Source organism: Athene cunicularia, assembly GCF_003259725.1.
Source record: "Athene cunicularia isolate RWA chromosome 7 unlocalized genomic scaffold, athCun1 chr7_part1, whole genome shotgun sequence".
In the NCBI taxonomy this organism is placed as follows: domain Eukaryota; kingdom Metazoa; phylum Chordata; class Aves; order Strigiformes; family Strigidae; genus Athene; species Athene cunicularia.
In genome coordinates, this window is record NW_020799107.1 from 913,633 (window position 1) to 931,065 (window position 17,433).

At 40.1% G+C, this 17,433-nt stretch overlaps 1 protein-coding gene across 8 annotated transcripts in view; it reads left to right on the forward strand.

Moving 5' to 3' along the window:
* Positions 1-17,433, forward strand: part of ANKRD44 (ankyrin repeat domain 44) — a 142,095-nt gene that overhangs the window by 49,210 nt on the left and 75,452 nt on the right. For all 8 annotated transcript variants that reach the window (XM_026852322.1, XM_026852323.1, XM_026852327.1 and 5 more), the window contains exon 2: positions 12,945-13,028. In XM_026852322.1, coding sequence (XP_026708123.1) covers positions 12,945-13,028 — 84 coding nt within the window. The remainder of the gene's footprint in view (positions 1-12,944; positions 13,029-17,433) is intronic.

The following is a 17,433-nucleotide window of genomic DNA, read 5'->3' on the forward strand; positions in this document are numbered from 1 at the left end:
TCTGTTTTGTAGTAAGGTCACACATTTACTGGGCTAAATTTGACAAAACTAATACAGGAATATTTACAAAAGAATTGGAGAGGAGATCATGATTTTTAGAGATTTAAGATACAGATTTGTTGTTTTTTTTTTTCATATAAAACCTGTGTTTTTTTTAAAAAAAGCACACTATTTTTTTTTCATGATTTAAAGTATTCCTTTCTGCAAGTGTTCCTTTTGGCATCAGACTCATGATGCATGACAGAACAACACGGAATAATAAGTTTTTCACTTCTGAAGTGGAATGGTTCACAAAAAAACAAATGAGAGCCTGAAGTACTAAGCTATGCAAATCTTAACTTTCAGCTTTAATAAGCTATGGTCTCTCTAGCAAAATAAAAAATGGGGTTTGGATTACAAATGGCACCTCCACTTCTGGTTTAAAAAAGGTTTTGTAAAAACTTTTTTTTTTCCCTCTTTCTTGGTAGCCTGAGCACTTTGTGTTGCAGAAGGGCATCTGGATTGCACTCTTTCCCTCTCTTGTGTTCCCTTTTGTTTGTTTGATGATTCTTTGCCCTCCTTTGTTGCAAAGCAGGCATTTATGAGACTCTTCGGGAATGAGTGGTGTTTGTCTTGACTTTGCTGGGCAGACCCTCTGTGGCTGAGCACCCCCACACCGAGCCTTTGTCTCCAGAAAAAAAAAAAAAAGCTCTGTTTGGGCAATGATTATTTCAGACCAGAGGGGATCAATGTGTCTAGATGCGATAGGGACAAAGAACGGGTCTCTAGCATAGCTGGGCTGCAAACCTTACTGCTTGGCTTGTATGACAGGAACTGCAAGTGATGGTGGAGAGCTGGGTGTACGAAATGAATTAGCTGTGTTGGGAGCTGGGGCGCTGAGCCCCTTTCTTGCTTTGTGTCTCAGTGCTGAATGGTTTCAGCAAGAGATTGTGACCATGGCTGGAAGCTCCTTGAGAAGTAGGAGGAAGATATGTATCCTACTTCCTCAGCTGATGAGAATGCACACGCTTATACTTCTGGCTGATGCTTCTCATTCAGGATTATTTTTTCTTGGATATGGAGATGTATTTAATGGATGGGATTGTGTGTGATGAAGGGAAGGCTGATACTTGCTCTCTAAACTGTGACAGTAGTCTCAGAGACACCTTGCAGGCTTTCCAGACAAAGGTGTTCCTAACTTGTGATAGTAACTTGTTGGAAGGAGGAGTATAATAGCACATTAGAGCTCCCAGGCTCATCTTCGGGTGTAATTTGAGTCTGTACAAAGTAATTTTGAAGCTGCTGGATTTGTCACAGTCAGATGCATCCTACTTGGAAGATTCTGAACTGGTTTCTGAAGTGAAACCTTTTTAAATTTCCATTTCATTTCTTCGGCCTAGCTACCTGACATTGCATTTGTCAGCAAAGCTTCATTTTTTTTTTTTTCCCCTGTCAGCTTCAATAGTTGGGTTGATGATGAGTACAAGGATATTATCAGGATATGTTGAATCAAGCTAACTTTGCTAATCTGTTCCAGATTCAAAATAGAGGTAAAACATCTGCTTTGGTTGTTGAGTGGAGCTCCATGCCAACTGTAGCATGCCTAATGCAAAGAAAGAGATGAAATTCTGTTATGGACTGATCTGCATGTTTGCACATAGTTACTCTGCTATTAATGGAAATAACACTGTCATCAGCCTCAGTAATTAAACATTTTTAATCTGAGTTTTATACTAGCTATGCAGAAGGCAAGTGCCAGTGACTAAAATCTGCAAAGATTTTACTGTTTTATGACAACAGTAATAACTGACCAGGGTGCTCTTCAAGAGCACTGTGAGCTCCATGACCCTCTAAGAGAAAACAGAAAACGTGTTTAATGTCTTTTAAAGTGTATTAGACACTGACTATACATGAGAAAGTAAGTTGGGAGATTTTCTGAGTTTTTCTGGAGCTGCCAGGAGGATGGCTATTGTGATGGCACTCATTCACGAGAGGAATGAGCTTCATTACAGTGCTTAGGAGACAGGCGGTGGTGAGGCTTTGTGTGTGATGTGCAACGCAAGGGGAAGAGCAAGATCCACCTGTAATATAATGGTGAGACCAAACAAATCAGATGTTTCAGATTTTGCTCAAGTCCCTAAAATGTCTTGTCCTTCCCTTATGACATTTTCATGACCTCAGAGGTTTGCTGTTGCCTGGGGCTTGGTTTAGACACCCGTGACAGCAGGACCTTGAAGGTGTTGCAGATCACTGCTAAGAGGAAGATGAGATTCAGGAACAAGTGAGACTGTGACTGCAAAATATATCCATCCTGAACAGAAACTCAGCTTGTGAACTCATCTGAAGAAAACCATAGCTGTAATTACCTTCTAACAAGTGAACGAAACAGGGGCTGAAAGTTCTGCTGGGGTCATGCCACACATTACTGTGATCCTACTCAAAGGCACTAGACTCCCCTTGAACTTCTGGAAATATATATATATTTATTGATTTATCTAGAAATTTCTCTAGCACCATGTGTCACATGCTAGAAAATGCATGTTCTCTGCATTTTCTTGGAAGTGCAGTCTGCTGTAGCTTATAGTTTTTGCATTAAGCTTTGTATTTATGTAAGTGTGGTGTGAATTTTGTTTGGGCTCTTCTGCTTTCATGTGTTCAATCCCTTGCCTACGGAAGCCTGCAGGAAGGAAACCCTTTGACTTTCACTGATCACTGGACTAGATCTGTTTTTGAAATTATGGTGTTCTGCAGTCCACTGTTTGTATAACTCAGGCAAATTGGTAACTAATGTCCTGGTTTGTGTTGCCTTTAATGGAGCAGAAATGCATCCTCCTTGTGTGCAGCAAGCTCTGTATGTCTTAGATGTGGAAAACTTGATTTCTTTTAGTAGCAACCTTTTATGTATTGCAAATAGCTTTTATGTTTCCCTTTAAATTTTTTTTCTGTGTAGGCTGAATAGCTCTGATCTGTTTAGATATTCCCTGTAAATCATGTTTTAGAGCTCTGTTTTGCTCTTCGAGTCAAGTGGTGCCGCAAACTAAATGTCTCGCTCCAGTTGCAGCCTAAGCAGTACTGAGCAGTGTGGAAGGACTGCTGTGTGTTTTGCAAGCTGTATTCTTATTTTAAGGTCTCTTCCTCTTTCATGACATTGTTCGGTTATGTTCAGTTAGTAAACTGCAGCCCCAAATTCTTTCTTATACAGAACCGCCACGTAACAACTCCAGATTTCTTGCTAACAGGCATGCTGTGTTCTCCTCCATACTGAACAGTGTCCTCCTCTTCCTCCAGCCCGATTGTTTGTATAATTTGTCGAGGTGGTTGTAAATTCTGATCCTGCCCTCCAACGTCCTGTAGTTGTTTGTAGTTCAGAAGTATCTGCAAATTTATTAGGTCACTCTCTGTTTCATAGTTGCCTTCTTTGTGTGTACATTAATATAAAACAGACCCTGTTAACCGGCAGACGTTCTAATCTTACCAAGTAAGATCTTACAGAATCAGATGCTGCTTTATAGTTCTCTAAATCAGGATTAGTTTTCTAAAAATGGAAGGATTTTCATTAGAGTGTATGATGAGTATCAATGCATGCTGCATATATCAGATATAGCACTTAATTACATACAGATAGAGATTCACTGGACTATTACTCTGTACTGTTGAGTGTCCAGGATGCCAGATGAAAGGCCAAGTCTCGCTGTGCTGCTGCACTGAAGGAGGAATATGAAGAAGTTTCTTAAACCAGCTGCAGTATGTGTAAAGGTCCTTGCTCATGCTTACCTTGGCAAGGAAGAGAGCGGTAAGTCATGGTTTCGTAAGTGATAAACTGAAGGAAGATAAACTTGCAACATTTCCGTTTCTCTCCTTTTTTTCTTTTCTACTTGGTTGCCATTGCTGCTGGTTGGGTGAAGGCAGGATGTCAGCGGTCTCCAGAGGATGTGGGGCCACTGAACGAAGGAGATGTGTCAGTTTAGGTGGACAGCTGCAGCCACCATAAACCTGTTTGTTCCCCAGAGCATTCCCCCCCCTGTGCACAGAATTGGTTTTAATCCTCTTTTTTTATTTTGTGGAATTCAACATCTATGCAATTGGTCAAAAAAAAAATTTGCTGGTATGCTTGAAATGTGTTTGAAGACAAGTGAGCAGGAAATGAAGCTTTCAGTAGGGTTGATGGTTTTCAAGTGAGCTTCTCCACTATTTTGTTCTTAAATCTCTAGCGAGGATCAGACCTGTCACCAGGGTTGCTGTTGCTCTGCCCTGCTACTGGCCATTTTACTTGATGTTCGTAACCTCATGTTGCCTGAACTGCTCTCAGCCATGCTTATGGTGGGGAGAAAACTCTTCTGAAATCAGGTGGTGTAACATGGCACAGTGCCTCTCACTTGGGAGTTCACTTAAACTGTTTTACACCAGCTGGAATTTATGCCCCCAGAGATTTTGCTCTCTGCTATGCTCTTGTTCAGAAAACACTGCCTTTGTGCCAGGCCTTCTTCCCTACTCCTGTCTAGATGATAGATGGATTATCGGGGAGGGAAATTAAAAAAAAAAAAAAGGCAAAAGCACTGGGAGTCAAAATACTGATATGACAAGAAGTACTCAGATGGATTAGTAGTGCAGCACTCACTGCTGGGGATGTATATAAAGAATTGGATTTTTTTTTAATTTTTTTTTTTTTTTTGGTAGTGCCATTACAATCTGATGACTGTTATTTAATGGTATCGCTGATATGTCTGTTGTGACATATTGTGTATTGCACAACACACACTTTGTATTGAGATAAAACCCCAAGGAACTTTGAACAAACAAATTCAAGAGGACAAGAAAAATTCAGGATACCATTAGATCGATTCCCCTCGATCTTTGTAGATATTCCAACAAACCTTATTATGCTGTCTGTGACAGACTTTTCTCCACTAAAATGGGTAAAAATGCTGGTGAATATAAAAAATGTTATGATACTATGTTTATTTTTGTCTCCTCTAAAAATGCTTTCTTATTTTAACTAGTCTGCAGCATGCTGAGTCTTTGTCTCCACTTGATTAATGTAACTTCAAGACAGTATGTATTAATTAATTTTCCGATATGATCTGCAGGCACTTAAAACCCCCAACCCTTCCCCCCAAGCCCAAATGCCAAAACCAAACCAAAACCCCACCACTTCAATTGAGACAGCCTCCAGGAATGAGAATGAAGGAAAGGACACAGGGCAAATTGAATTAAATATGCTTAAGCACTTTTCCTTTTTAGAAGTGATCTAAATTTAACATGCCATGAGTTATTTCGGTGCCTTTAACTGATAAGTTTAACAAAACATAGGCCACTCATGGTGTGCTTGGTGTGTACAGGAATTTCAGGATTCCAGGAATGGCAGGATGTAACCTTCATTTCACCTGGAAACATAAGCAATTCTTGGGGCAGTGGATAGGCTTCATAATGAAAAATGGGAGGCAGCCAAAATCTGGAGCCAAGCTAACATCCAGAAATAGATCTGCCGAGAGGCTTGTTTTGCACCGTCCGGAATGGCATATCAGAAATTGTGTGAACAGAAAAATACTGGGCTTGATCCGGCATCGCACAAGCAGAGTCAATCCAGACAATTTTCCTTTTTAAGTATCATGAAAGCTTGACTAAATAAAAATTGTGTTCAAGTTTCAGCTGTCTTAATATGTTGTGATATATTTTTCCCCAGATGGTTTTCATTTTGCTTGCGGTTTTCTTGCATTTCAGGCAAGTGAAAAAGAAAGTGTGTGTTTGATAGTGTGTATTTGCAATTGAAAGTGTTCAAGTGTGTATCACCCGAGAGCTCCAGCTCCCCTGGTCCACCAGTGGGGTAGCAGAGAGTGAGGCAAAGGTTTAAATCTCTTGGAGAAGGCGAGTAGATGAGAGGAAGGGGCCAGGCACAGGGAGGACCAGAACAGGAGGGTGCAGGGGTTGGCAGGGAGGCAGGGGTGTGAAGCAGGTTTATTCTCGTTACTTCACAAGCAGTGTGCTTACAGGAAAGTGAACTGGAGTATATTTTGGTTTGCACATCGCGTAATAAATGATTAATTGTGATTATGTTTAATTATAGAATCAGTCCTGTTGTTTTCATCTGGGGGGAGACATGGAGTTTTGCAGGTGGGGTGTAAGCAAAATCTGTTGGGGTCCTGTGACGGGGATCAGAGAGCCAGAAGCCTGTGGGTTTCCAGTCCCAAGCCCCGTTTGCCATTGCATTGCATGGGATGGAGGGGAAAGCAGGTGATGCAGCATGTGTTACGATGGCCCTCTCCCTTTTCGGGGTTGAGCTGTGCTCTGAGCAGTTCAGGTTGTCCTTTTGCAAACATAGCATAAGCAACGTTCAAAGCCAGAGCCTGAATGGAAGGTGTTTTTCAGATTGTCATCTGACAGTCTTGTTTCAGGCATCTTTACTGCAAACTACTTCAACCCTGTGTCAGTGAGCATGCTTTTTTTTCCCCCCTTTCTTTCATGATGTACGATAGCAGTAATGAAGGAGAACTTGTAGCTTTGGAAAATACACTTGGTGGCCTAAAGGTGATTATTTGGTATTTCCATCCTCAGGAAGCAGAGGCGTGTTTGTTAGGCCTGCATTTCCAGATGCCAAACCTGATCAGTACTGGATACCAGGCACCCGGCCAAATTCAGCTGGAGGGTGGGAGTGCTCCTGGGACGCAGGCCCTCCCCTGGCCCATGCTGCCCAGAGGCTGCCCAGCCTGCACGAGCCACCCGGCTGTCCCACGGAGCGTGGCTGGAGCTGCTCTATTGCTGTAGCTGTTCGGTACCTTGTGATTCATTGTCATCCAGGTAGCAATGTGTACCAGTGATTAAACTCAGGTTTTATTAATGTCACCAGCAATGGCAATATCTAATGATCATGTTAGAATCACTGTATTCATACTATTTCTGCACCAAGTATTTATGGAAATATTCAAGTCTTGATTTGTGAAGCCGTTATGGGAAAGGCTGAGTGCATGCCTAAGTGGAAACTACCTACAGACTGTATTAGCATGACGTGAATTATTCAGACATTTGTGAACAATTACTTAAAATCCGGAACCACTTATATGGTACTGAGCTTTTAATCATTGGGAGGGCGGAGAAGTCACTGAGTACAGAACTAGCATTGTTTCTAACACGCTGGACATCTTTGCAGACATCCTTGCCTGATGCAGTTGATGCTGTTCAGTACCAGATAGCTGTACCAACAGCTGTAGGTGTGCACTAGGGTGTTTTTGCGTTTAGTCATTGAGCATTTGTGTTTTGATGAAGTTGTTATTCACCTTTGAATAGACAGATTGGAGGGACAGGCTCTTGGGCACCGAGGCAGTGGGCAGGTTCAGGAGATGCTGGGTTGTCCAGGCACATGCAGACACCCCTCTCCAGCTCCTCTTTCTTTAAAAAGTTTAGGTACAGTGTTACTCTTGAAACTAAACCTATGCTCTAGTTACAGTTTATATTTACATTTTTTTCCTAATCTCAGGAGAAAGTAACAGCAAATGAAGCACTGATTGATTCTCCACTGCTCCCAGAGTATGTTTCCTGTGTGCCCTGTGCCATCAATGCTAAGGTCTTTTTTATGGTCTGAAGGATGAATGCAGCCTGAGTTTTTGGAGAAGCTAAATAGAAAGTGACTGTTATAAATTACATGGAGAGAAAAGAGGAGCTATTACAGGAAAAACTACCACTTCTTGCGATGAAACTTAAATGCCCAGCACATCCCTCTAAGCAATTTACAGCACAGCGTGGCAGCGAGTTTTAAAGTCATTGGTCTGGGGAAAAGTGTCAGAGCACAGTTCTTCCGTGTCCTTTAAGCAGTAGCTTTAAAACAACACGAAGATCTCCTGAAGTTTGAAAGGGCCATCTACTCAGAGTTTTTCTTACTTTCAGGAGCATTTTGTTGTGTTGTGTTGAATGCTTCTGTGTGTCATTTAAAGTTTGCCGGTCCTTGAGCATGGAAACTCGGTGGAACAAATTGCAAAGAGTAGCAGTGGGTAGGCATATATGCTGTCCTTTCTGCAGTGGATTATGTGCAATCCCTAAAAATAATTGGGCTAGCCTGCAAAAAATGGAAGGATGTAAGAAGATAGAAATAACTTAATTGAAAACCTTTTTCCTGACGTATTTGAAATATTTTAGCGTACAGGGTATCTATTGACCTGGTCAGTATAAATGTCCTAGGTATGTACATTTGCTCACTTAACAATGCTGTCAGCTTGCTGTAGTGCTTCCAGAGGTTCAGTACACCCTATTTACAGATTTTATTTTCTCCACTGGCCTTTCAGTAGCTCAGACAAATATTCCTTAGAAGTTACTCAGTAAAAACCTGTAATTGCTTTGAAGCACCTCTTAGCAACCATCCAAGGACATTCTTCTCCAAATACCAGCTCTGTGAAAGTACTTTGCTGTCAGAAACCAGTATATAGAAATTCCAATAACAGAAATGCAATATTTGAAACGATAACAAATTAAGAGTAAATTTCTCTTTGTATTTACCCAGCAATTAATTCCTAAAACACAATAAAAGGCTAACCCCTGATGCAAGTGAAATAGACTTCAAGGCCTGTTAAAAAATTATTAGTGTTGAATAATTTTCGTACATGGAACTGTATGAGTACTAAACACCAGGGAAATGCATTCTAAGAATTAAGACAAATCCAGTTAATGACTGTTCACTTAAAAAGACTTGTAAGTTAAAACAGCATTTCAGATATCCATGTTTTGTACGCTTGAAGGGATAAAGTCCTAAATTAAAACTAGGAAGAGGAGCAGGCTTTGTGCGATGACCAGTGGAAGGAAATAGATGTGTGTGATGTGACATTGCAGACAACCTTGTAATCTTGATTGTCAAAACACTGACAAAATCAATACCCCTTTGAAATGATTATGTGTCTTGCTACATTCTCTTACTAGTTATAGAGAAATGAGTACATATATCCAAGTGTTTAGCCCAGCAACTTGATGTAATGCTATTAGAATATTAAAAGGATCAGTATATAGCTTCTTTTCCCTCACAAGACCAAATGATAGTATTTTATATCAAATGGGCATGGGAATCTGTCATTCTTTCCTCATCTGTCTTCAGGTCCTGCAAAATGAAAATCTGGATTAAATAAGTCCTTGTTAGTGAGTTGGGATATCTAAAATCAAGACAAAGTATTTAATATATGTTACAGTTACTCAGTGAAAATACTAACTGGTTTTCTAGGAGCTTCAGAACCCGCTTTAGACGTAATAATGAACATGAAACTTGAGACAGTTCACTTAAGTACTTCATCTCATCTGGGGTTCAGAGACCTGCCGGGGTGGTTGGTAATAGTCTTGCCTTTCCTCTGTACTGTCAGGTTTACAGAGGAGAATTTCCCAGTGCTGGATTTCTTCCGCCAGTGTGGCTTGTTGGCTTTGTGGATGCCAGCTGAGCTATAGGACATTCTTCCATGTGGGTTTAAGCTCTCTGTTGCCAAAATAATCATTGTGTGCCTTCAGTTCAACAAGCTAATTTTACCTGGCGGATTGAAGTTCAGCTTGCAATTGCCCTGTATGCAGTAAAGATAGAGATATATTCCAACAACGGAAGATGTCTGCAGATAAAATTTATTTTTACTGTAATGCTAATTACAACACAAAATAAAGAACACTGTAATAAAACTTGTTGATGAGCTTCGTGCTTATAATAGTAACTCTGTAGAAAAAGTGACATGGAGAGGTTTTTGTTAACTGTGGGTGTATATTTTCAGGAAAAAATGTGAACACTCCCAACTGAAATTCTCTTTAAGAATTTGGAAGCTCTGGAGAGCTGAGATGATGAAACAGCTGTTCATCATTCCAAAACCTGCAGCCTTGCTTAATTCTAATAATAGTTATATATAAGCTGCTCTGAGTTTTCTTTTTTTTTTTTTTAAAAGTTCATTCTGAGTACTTAACATTCTGAATTTGAAGAATTTTAAAGCAAAATATTTCTGTTAATGAAATAACCCGTTAATGATGTTGTCACAGGTTTTAGAAATGATTTCCAAAAATACACTGTATCCTGTGTAGATGAACATGGTTATCACTGAAGATCAAGGAAGTAATCTGTTCAGATCGTTGAACATCCATTATCAACCTGTGTGTAACTGCACAAGCTCCATTTAACCACTGTCAGCTGAGTGGAGCAATACTTTTTCTATTGTGCTGATGGGTGCACATGCTCATTCTTAGCTCTGACCTCAATTTGTTACAGCACTGCAACACGCTTCTGACATTTTTCTGAACACATTATACATGACTGTGCGTCTTACACAGAAACGTGTTCTCATATGTAATAAGAATTCCTTAATAGTAATGTCTTTCTCACTTCAAAACTAATACCTTTGAAAGTGAAGCAAAATCATGAAATAGTGAATTAGAAAAAAAGGCCAACTGGAAAAAGCTGCACAGCAGTGACTCAGGATGGTTATCAACCTGTAGTGGTTTTATCTGTTCTTTCCGATTCACAGGCTCTGATCGTTCTCTGTGATCTCTGGCTCTTGGTGTTACCATTTGCAGCGATAGATTCTATTGTAATTAATTTATAGAAAGTATATCCCACAAGGAAAAAGGGCTGAAGGACTAAGGCCTTTGCAAATGGGTATATGGCACCTGTCTCCTGTCAGCAAAGGTTATGTATATCAGCATTGTGAGACTGAGAACATGCTTCAGAGGCACAATAAAGATGGGGTTATGATATAAGGAACTGAATATAGATATGACTGTGGTATGCTGGACAGAAATTGATGAGGATCTTGTATATGTTACAGGTCTAAAGAATACAATGTTTTTCTCAATCTGTTTTCTGTGTTAAGCAGCTGATGTTAATTAAAAAGGTCAATCATTTCCTGTAAAACCAGGTGTCTGATTCAGATTTCTGGCAGAGGAAAGAAGGGTCAAGCTGATTTATTGTAGACTTTCCTCTTTTTTTAATGTGATGATGCACAGTACTTTACCCTCTCCCAATTAAAAGAAAACTGTCACCTGTAACAACAGCATTTGTACTTAAAAAAACCCCAAATCAATAGATTTGAAGTTTGTTGAATTTTTCTTTTGGTGATGGAACCTCTGTCTGAAATGTCAGCTTGCCTGTCATCAGAACCTGACTGATGTCTTTCGTTGGGTGCTGGGTGTACCTGCAAGTGAGTTTAGTGCGTCCAAGTTGCTGGGGATATTTGGGGCTTGGCCACTGGGTTGTGTTGCCATTCAGCTGGAAATTGAGGAGTTCTCTGCTTTCTTGTTTATTTTGTTATTATATTTTGATGTGAGCATTCTAATTTCTTAAACATTAGCTGATTCTTTATAGCTGTTAGATTTGCACTAAGTGTAGGAATTACTGATTTTTATTAGAGCACTAGTTAGGCGCAAGATCAGAGAATCAGTTTAACCGATTTCTTCTGGTAGAGAAAAATGCAGAAATGAGACTGTCTCACTCTTAGCTAAATTTTGATTTGTTTGAATTTGGCAGATGAGAGAGAATGGATCTGGCTCCAGGGTCTGGTGTTTGCATCCTCTGGTAGGGGTCTGTGACTGATCTGACACGGGCTGGGAAGGAAGCATGCTAGATGGTTCAAGTGAAATGCAATTAAAAAAAAAAATAAAAAAATTTCTTTCAAACATCCCCTGCAACTTGTAAAACTTCAGACATTTGTGATAGAAGATGCTACTTTAGTATTTTTTGTATTGGAAGAGTGGCAAGAATTAAATTCCAGTGTGAATCTTTGTTATGGACATAAGGGATTAATATGTCTTAAAATAGACGCTGTCGGCTTAGAAATGTATTTTCCATGTTTGAATATGTTGAATTTTGCAGTGAAATGATTGGGGAAAAAAAAGCTATTTTCACTGTTCTTCCAGCTTGTTTGTGGATTTGGAGGTAACTTGTAAATACGATAGTTAAATTCTTCAGAATCGTAAGAACTGTTGCGGTTTTATGTGTCTAAGAGGCATGCATGCTTCCATTTTGCAGGGTTATTTTAAATTCTGTTGATTGCGTGGCACAACAAACTTTTTTTGCTAGCAGGACCGTGAGGCAATCTGGAGGTGGGGTGTGAGCTCGGGGGGCACATGCTGCCTTCAGGACGGGTAACAGTGGAAGTGGGGCCACAGCCTGTTTCAACTGTGTGCTTCAGAGGATAGGTACTTTTGTAATCTCTCCCCTTCTTTTTCTGAGTCTCCAGCAGCAAGGATTTTGTTCTTTTAATTCAGCAGATTATGTTCTGCCAGCTTGGTTAATAACTCGGATATTTGCTGCTGGGCGTCCAGAGCCATCCTAGGCAGAAGGACTGAAATTGCCAGCTCTGGACATGTAACAGAGCGGTTGAGCATATGCAGCGCTCCCTCCCGCTGATGGGCAGTGATGCCAGCATTGCCAGAGGAATGAGCATGGCATATTGTTTCTCCTGTATGCCTGATTATTTATTTATGCATTCCGATTCATAATAGCATAATAACAGACTTGAAACAATAAGATAATTATTTTGCTTCTTGGGTGGTTAAAATTAACTGTGCTCATTGCGTATTTATTCAGTAAAAAGATACAAGATGTTTAGTAATTGCCCAGAAATTCATTATCTGCATAATGTTCTGTTTCTAAATGTGTATTGCATGACCGTTAATCTGTGCCAACAGCAAGCATGCAGCAATATCTGATGTAATTAGTTTTCCCCTTACATGCCAAGGAGAACATCTGGGCTAATTGCGTGTTGTTGACAAAAGTTGCCATTCTAATGGGGGTCCCTGTTTGTGCACACACCCGCTCATTATACGTACAAACATACTCATGATTTCAGTTTATCCTCAAGCAAACTGGTAGTTCTTACTGATGAGATATTCTTGGTGATTTGTTACTGGGGTCATTCGGTGTCCGTGGGCAGCATTAGTAAACGTTTGCAGGAAGAATATACTCTCCTTTTAAACAGAAAAGAAACAAAACTGTAATGCTGCTTCTTCTGTTCTATTTTTTCCAGCCACCACTGGTCCAAGCGATTTTCAGTGGAGATCCGGAAGAGATCCGGATGTTGATCTACAAAACTGAGGATGTCAACGCCTTGGTATGTGACTTGGCATGTTATGTGCCTGCGATACCTAAGCACCATGCTTATGAACTGTTGCAATGACAGTATTAAACATGTCCTTAGTAATTAACACATAACAGAATGGAAAATACTTGTAACTTAGAGACTTGGGGCTTCAGTGGATTCCTAATGAGTAGTCTGAAATATAATTATCTCCATCAGGTGACTTTAAATTTTTTAAGTGTATGGTAATTATTCCAAATGTGCAGGTCAGTCAGGGACGTTGTTTTCTCTCTTCCTGAGAAAACGAATAAAACCAGCTGAAAGCTACATATCTTTACTCTCTGTAGAGTTTTCTTTTATGAAGAGTTTTTGCAGATCAGGGGCTGCTATTCAACATTCGACTGTACTTGAAATAAAGCTTCACTATAGGTCTCAGCTGTGAGAGTAAGGAAGCAGTATCTTGGCTGCCATTTGCCCACAAAGGAATTACTGTTCTGCAGATTGGTTTATTCTAGCCAGAACAAGGGTAAGCAGCTGTAAACAAGTAGTAGTTAAGTGTTCTGGCAGTGAAAAAAAAATAATCTCCATTTGAACTTGGTCTTTTTGTTGGGGCTTCTTTTTTCCCTCTTTGATTTTAACATAGAAATGATCCTGCCAGTCCTGACTATAATCTGTGGCCTCTGCAAGTGGTGAGAATATAAAGCAGAAGCAGAATGGTGATTTCCAGGTGTTTTCTGGACTTTTGAATCAGCTTTTTTTCATATCGTTTCTCTGACATAAAGCCATCAGCTAACTCCAGCAGTTTGTCTGGCATGGTCTTGGCACTGCAGTTTTTGCAGGCAGTAGGGTCCAACCATCTGGTTCAGAGCTGCAGAAGGGAACTGGAGAAATGATCCTACAGATCTAGTTAACTGGGGCTTTCCTTCATTTGCTGTCAAGTGGAAGGAAAGGCTTGCTATGGTTTGAAATGGGGAATCTGATCAAAGACACATTGATGTTAGGCTTTCCCTGTGATTATAAGTAATTGGTTGTTGTCTTGAAATAAGTTCCTAAAGGTGTTTCCTTAAAACATCATACCCCTTGAGTTTTCTCCTTATTTGTTTTCCCAGATGGTATTAAAAAAAAAAAAGCAAAGAAAAAACCCAAACCCAACCAATCAACCAAAAAAAGCCCCAACCTAGATGAACATGACAGTCCTAAAATTTTCTCTGTATTTCATGTTGTTTTTTCAAAATAGCATTTTCTGTACAAGGGTATTGTAGGCTTCTCAAATGTTTTTATATTCTTTGGCTGCAAGTGTGGTAGTGATGTTGCTGGGGAGATGCTCTCAACTGTCAGGTGTAATATTAAATGAAGAATATGTGTTTTGCAGATGAGTACCGTAGTACTTAATAGAAAAAGTCATTGAACTTGAATGGTCTTGCCCCAAATCCTGTTTAAGATGCTAAAAATCCATCCAAAAGTGCTCTGCCTGAACAGCTGTTTTGTCAGGAACAAAACCCAAAGCTATTCTTTGGAATAATTAGAAGAATACTGGTCAACACAAATTCTGAAGATTGTGTTCTGGATACTCATTGCAGACAAGTGTCAAATGCTTAAAATGTCACTAAAGAAAGATCAAAAGATAGCCTTTTTCCCCTTTGTGCTATGAGCTGGCGATTTGCAATGCATGCTTATGTTTCTATTTTAAGGCTGTTTTTAATTACTTCCATGTTAGTGTTTCTCCAGTGCTTTGTTGCTCACAAGAGAGGAAACTCTGACACTGTTTGGCAGTGATTTGTCCTTTGTTGATCGTTTTGGTTAGTTGTGTTAATATTGGAATAATTCACATATAGGTAGGACAGGGAAACAAAATAAACTGTTTTTGCAGCAAGCTTTGGGGATTTCTGAAGTTTTAAAAATTGATTTTTTGGAATCTGCAAGAAGAGAGGCATTTGGAAGCCGGAATTAAAAAGCACATGGAGAAACTATGCAAAACTGATGATATATATACATGCTTCCTAAGAGAAAATGAATCTCAGAAGAAAGAGTTTAGAGCAAATCAGAAGCTACTTGTTTTTTTTTTTCCTTGTAAAATAATTAATATCTTTCCAAGACAGAAGTGTATGTCGATGGGAATGGCTACATTCTGGATGCTATGGTAATTATGATGCTGTGGTAACTGTTTGGTTTAGAAGCATGGGTTGAGTTCATTGTGCCACCCTAACGGTTGCTTTGATCTCTCCAGTCCTGAGCTCTGCTTTGGGGGAATATGAGGCTACTTTTGCACCCTCAAGGCACGGACAGCATTATACTTGGCTGGTGGTGAGTGATTCCCTACCACTGAGTACCAAACACACGCTGTTTCTGTGGGAACTGTGGTCTGCCTGTGGGGAGCGTTCAGCAGCCTGTTTTCCCAGGGCATTTGGGATATTGGGTTGGACCATCCAGACCACCAGATTAGTTTCAGGCAGACATCTTCTATGCTTGCTGCTTGGTACACTTAGAAGTATCAGGGTGATCATGCTATGTGTGTGTAGGTGGAGACTTTTTGGGGTCACATTTTTACTTTGAGAAAAATGTGATGGAATGGTGCAGAGCCTTGAGTTTGTCTAGGAATTATTTTGGATCCAGTGGTAACCCCTGGTTAGATGGGATTTGTAATATACGCAGCTGTGAAACACCCTATGTATGCAGAGTCCAGTTCTTACGTTCAATGTAATGATTTTCTACTAAACTGAAATTCTTCCTGTAAAATTTCTATTTTCATCTCAGACTTCTAGTTTAGTTTCCTTTCAAAATATTTGAAGTCCGAACAAAAAAGACAAAACAACCTTCCAGTATTCTTCCCCATAACTGATGAGGTGCTTGCAAGCCAAATCAGATATTTCTTTCCCTGTGTTTTTCCTCTTTATTCCCTAAGCTTGCCTTTTCTCTTGGATAAATCCCTAAAACCCAAAATTTATGCAAAACACTGATTTCCCCAGAATATCTTCTATTTCATTCTTTTTTTTTTTTTTTTTTTTTAAATATACCCCCTCACTGCTGCTGCAGTGAAACTCTTGAAGGCAACATCTGCTTTCTCAAAACTTAGTTACTTCTGTGTCTGATGTTGAGGTATGAGTGCTAATTCTGCCTTCTCAGTGTGATCCATGTAGCCTCTTTGCTGGAGAAGCTGCTGCTTCTCACTGCTCATTGGTGTCAAGAGCTGCTTGAGCAAATGCTTCCCCACCCACTTCCACCCAAACGAGATAGGTTAGAAGGAGGTGATGGTTTAGCTGAATTTGGCTTGTTTTCATTAAAGGAGAGCTGCAGAGCTGGCAAATCTAGGTGGCTGCAGTAACTCCTGATGGGGCAGGCTGGGGCTGGGTTGGAGCCATGCTGAGGTTGGTGACCCTGGGCGCTGCCTGCGTGTTTAGAGCTGCGGAGGGGTTCTGCAGAGGAAAGGGCAGTGGCACCACCAGAGATCGCAAGGCCTTACACGCAGGAGAAAATATTTAGAGAGGTCTATTACAGGATAAGGAGGGCAAGAAGGAAGTCCTTATGCTGAGACATGGATGTATGCTCTATTTAATTTCCTTTTTCCCATTATCCGAATTTGTAAGGCACAGATTTGCAGGACTGCCTTTGCTAAGAAGATTCAGGCTTTATCCAGGTCCTCACAAACACAAGTTATATATCTTTCTCTAATATTGCTAAGCGTGCTTTTTGAGGTGGTACAAGTGCTTGAGGGTACAGATGTGCACACGTTTGTGAGTCTGAAAGACTTTGCATGCTTGGGATAGCTAATGTGAAAAACAGCTTGTCATTCAGTTTGGAGTGACATGTTTGATTTAGGACTGAGAGAGACACTAATGTGGTATTTCAGTCATCCTGGGAACCAGATACTTGTCTCTGCTCTTGTCTAAGGAATGATGATTTTCTTTTTGACACTGCAGTCTCACAGGAGAATAAAGCTATCCTGGAAGTAAAGGTGCTTTTTCTACATGTAGTTGTGCTGTGCTGGAAAGTCTTCCGGAGGATTTGTTCAAGAATTTTGGAAGCCGCCTGCTTTGACGCAGTATGACAGTTCGGTGCTGGCTGATAGCTGTGTTTTCAGTGGGTATTTAGCCTCTAGTATGTCAATTTAAGTGGGAAGTGCTGGAGATTATTTTTTTTTCCTACAGAATGAAATTATGAACAATTCCCAGGAATGTATGAAAACTGAATACTAACATTGCATTGATGCTTGTGATGCAAGACAACTAGTATGAATTTAGTTTAGAAGAAATTTTTTTTTCTTTTAGAAATTAAATAGAATTTTAAATATTTTATAAAGAAGGTGTTTGAACTGTGAAGAAGATTCTGCTGGAGTCTCCTGAGTGTCTGAAATACTGGGAGTTGTTTGTGCAGGATGCTAGTATAGTAGTGGGTACTAAGTTTTATATATCTATACCTCCTTCTCCCTCCCTCCCTCCCT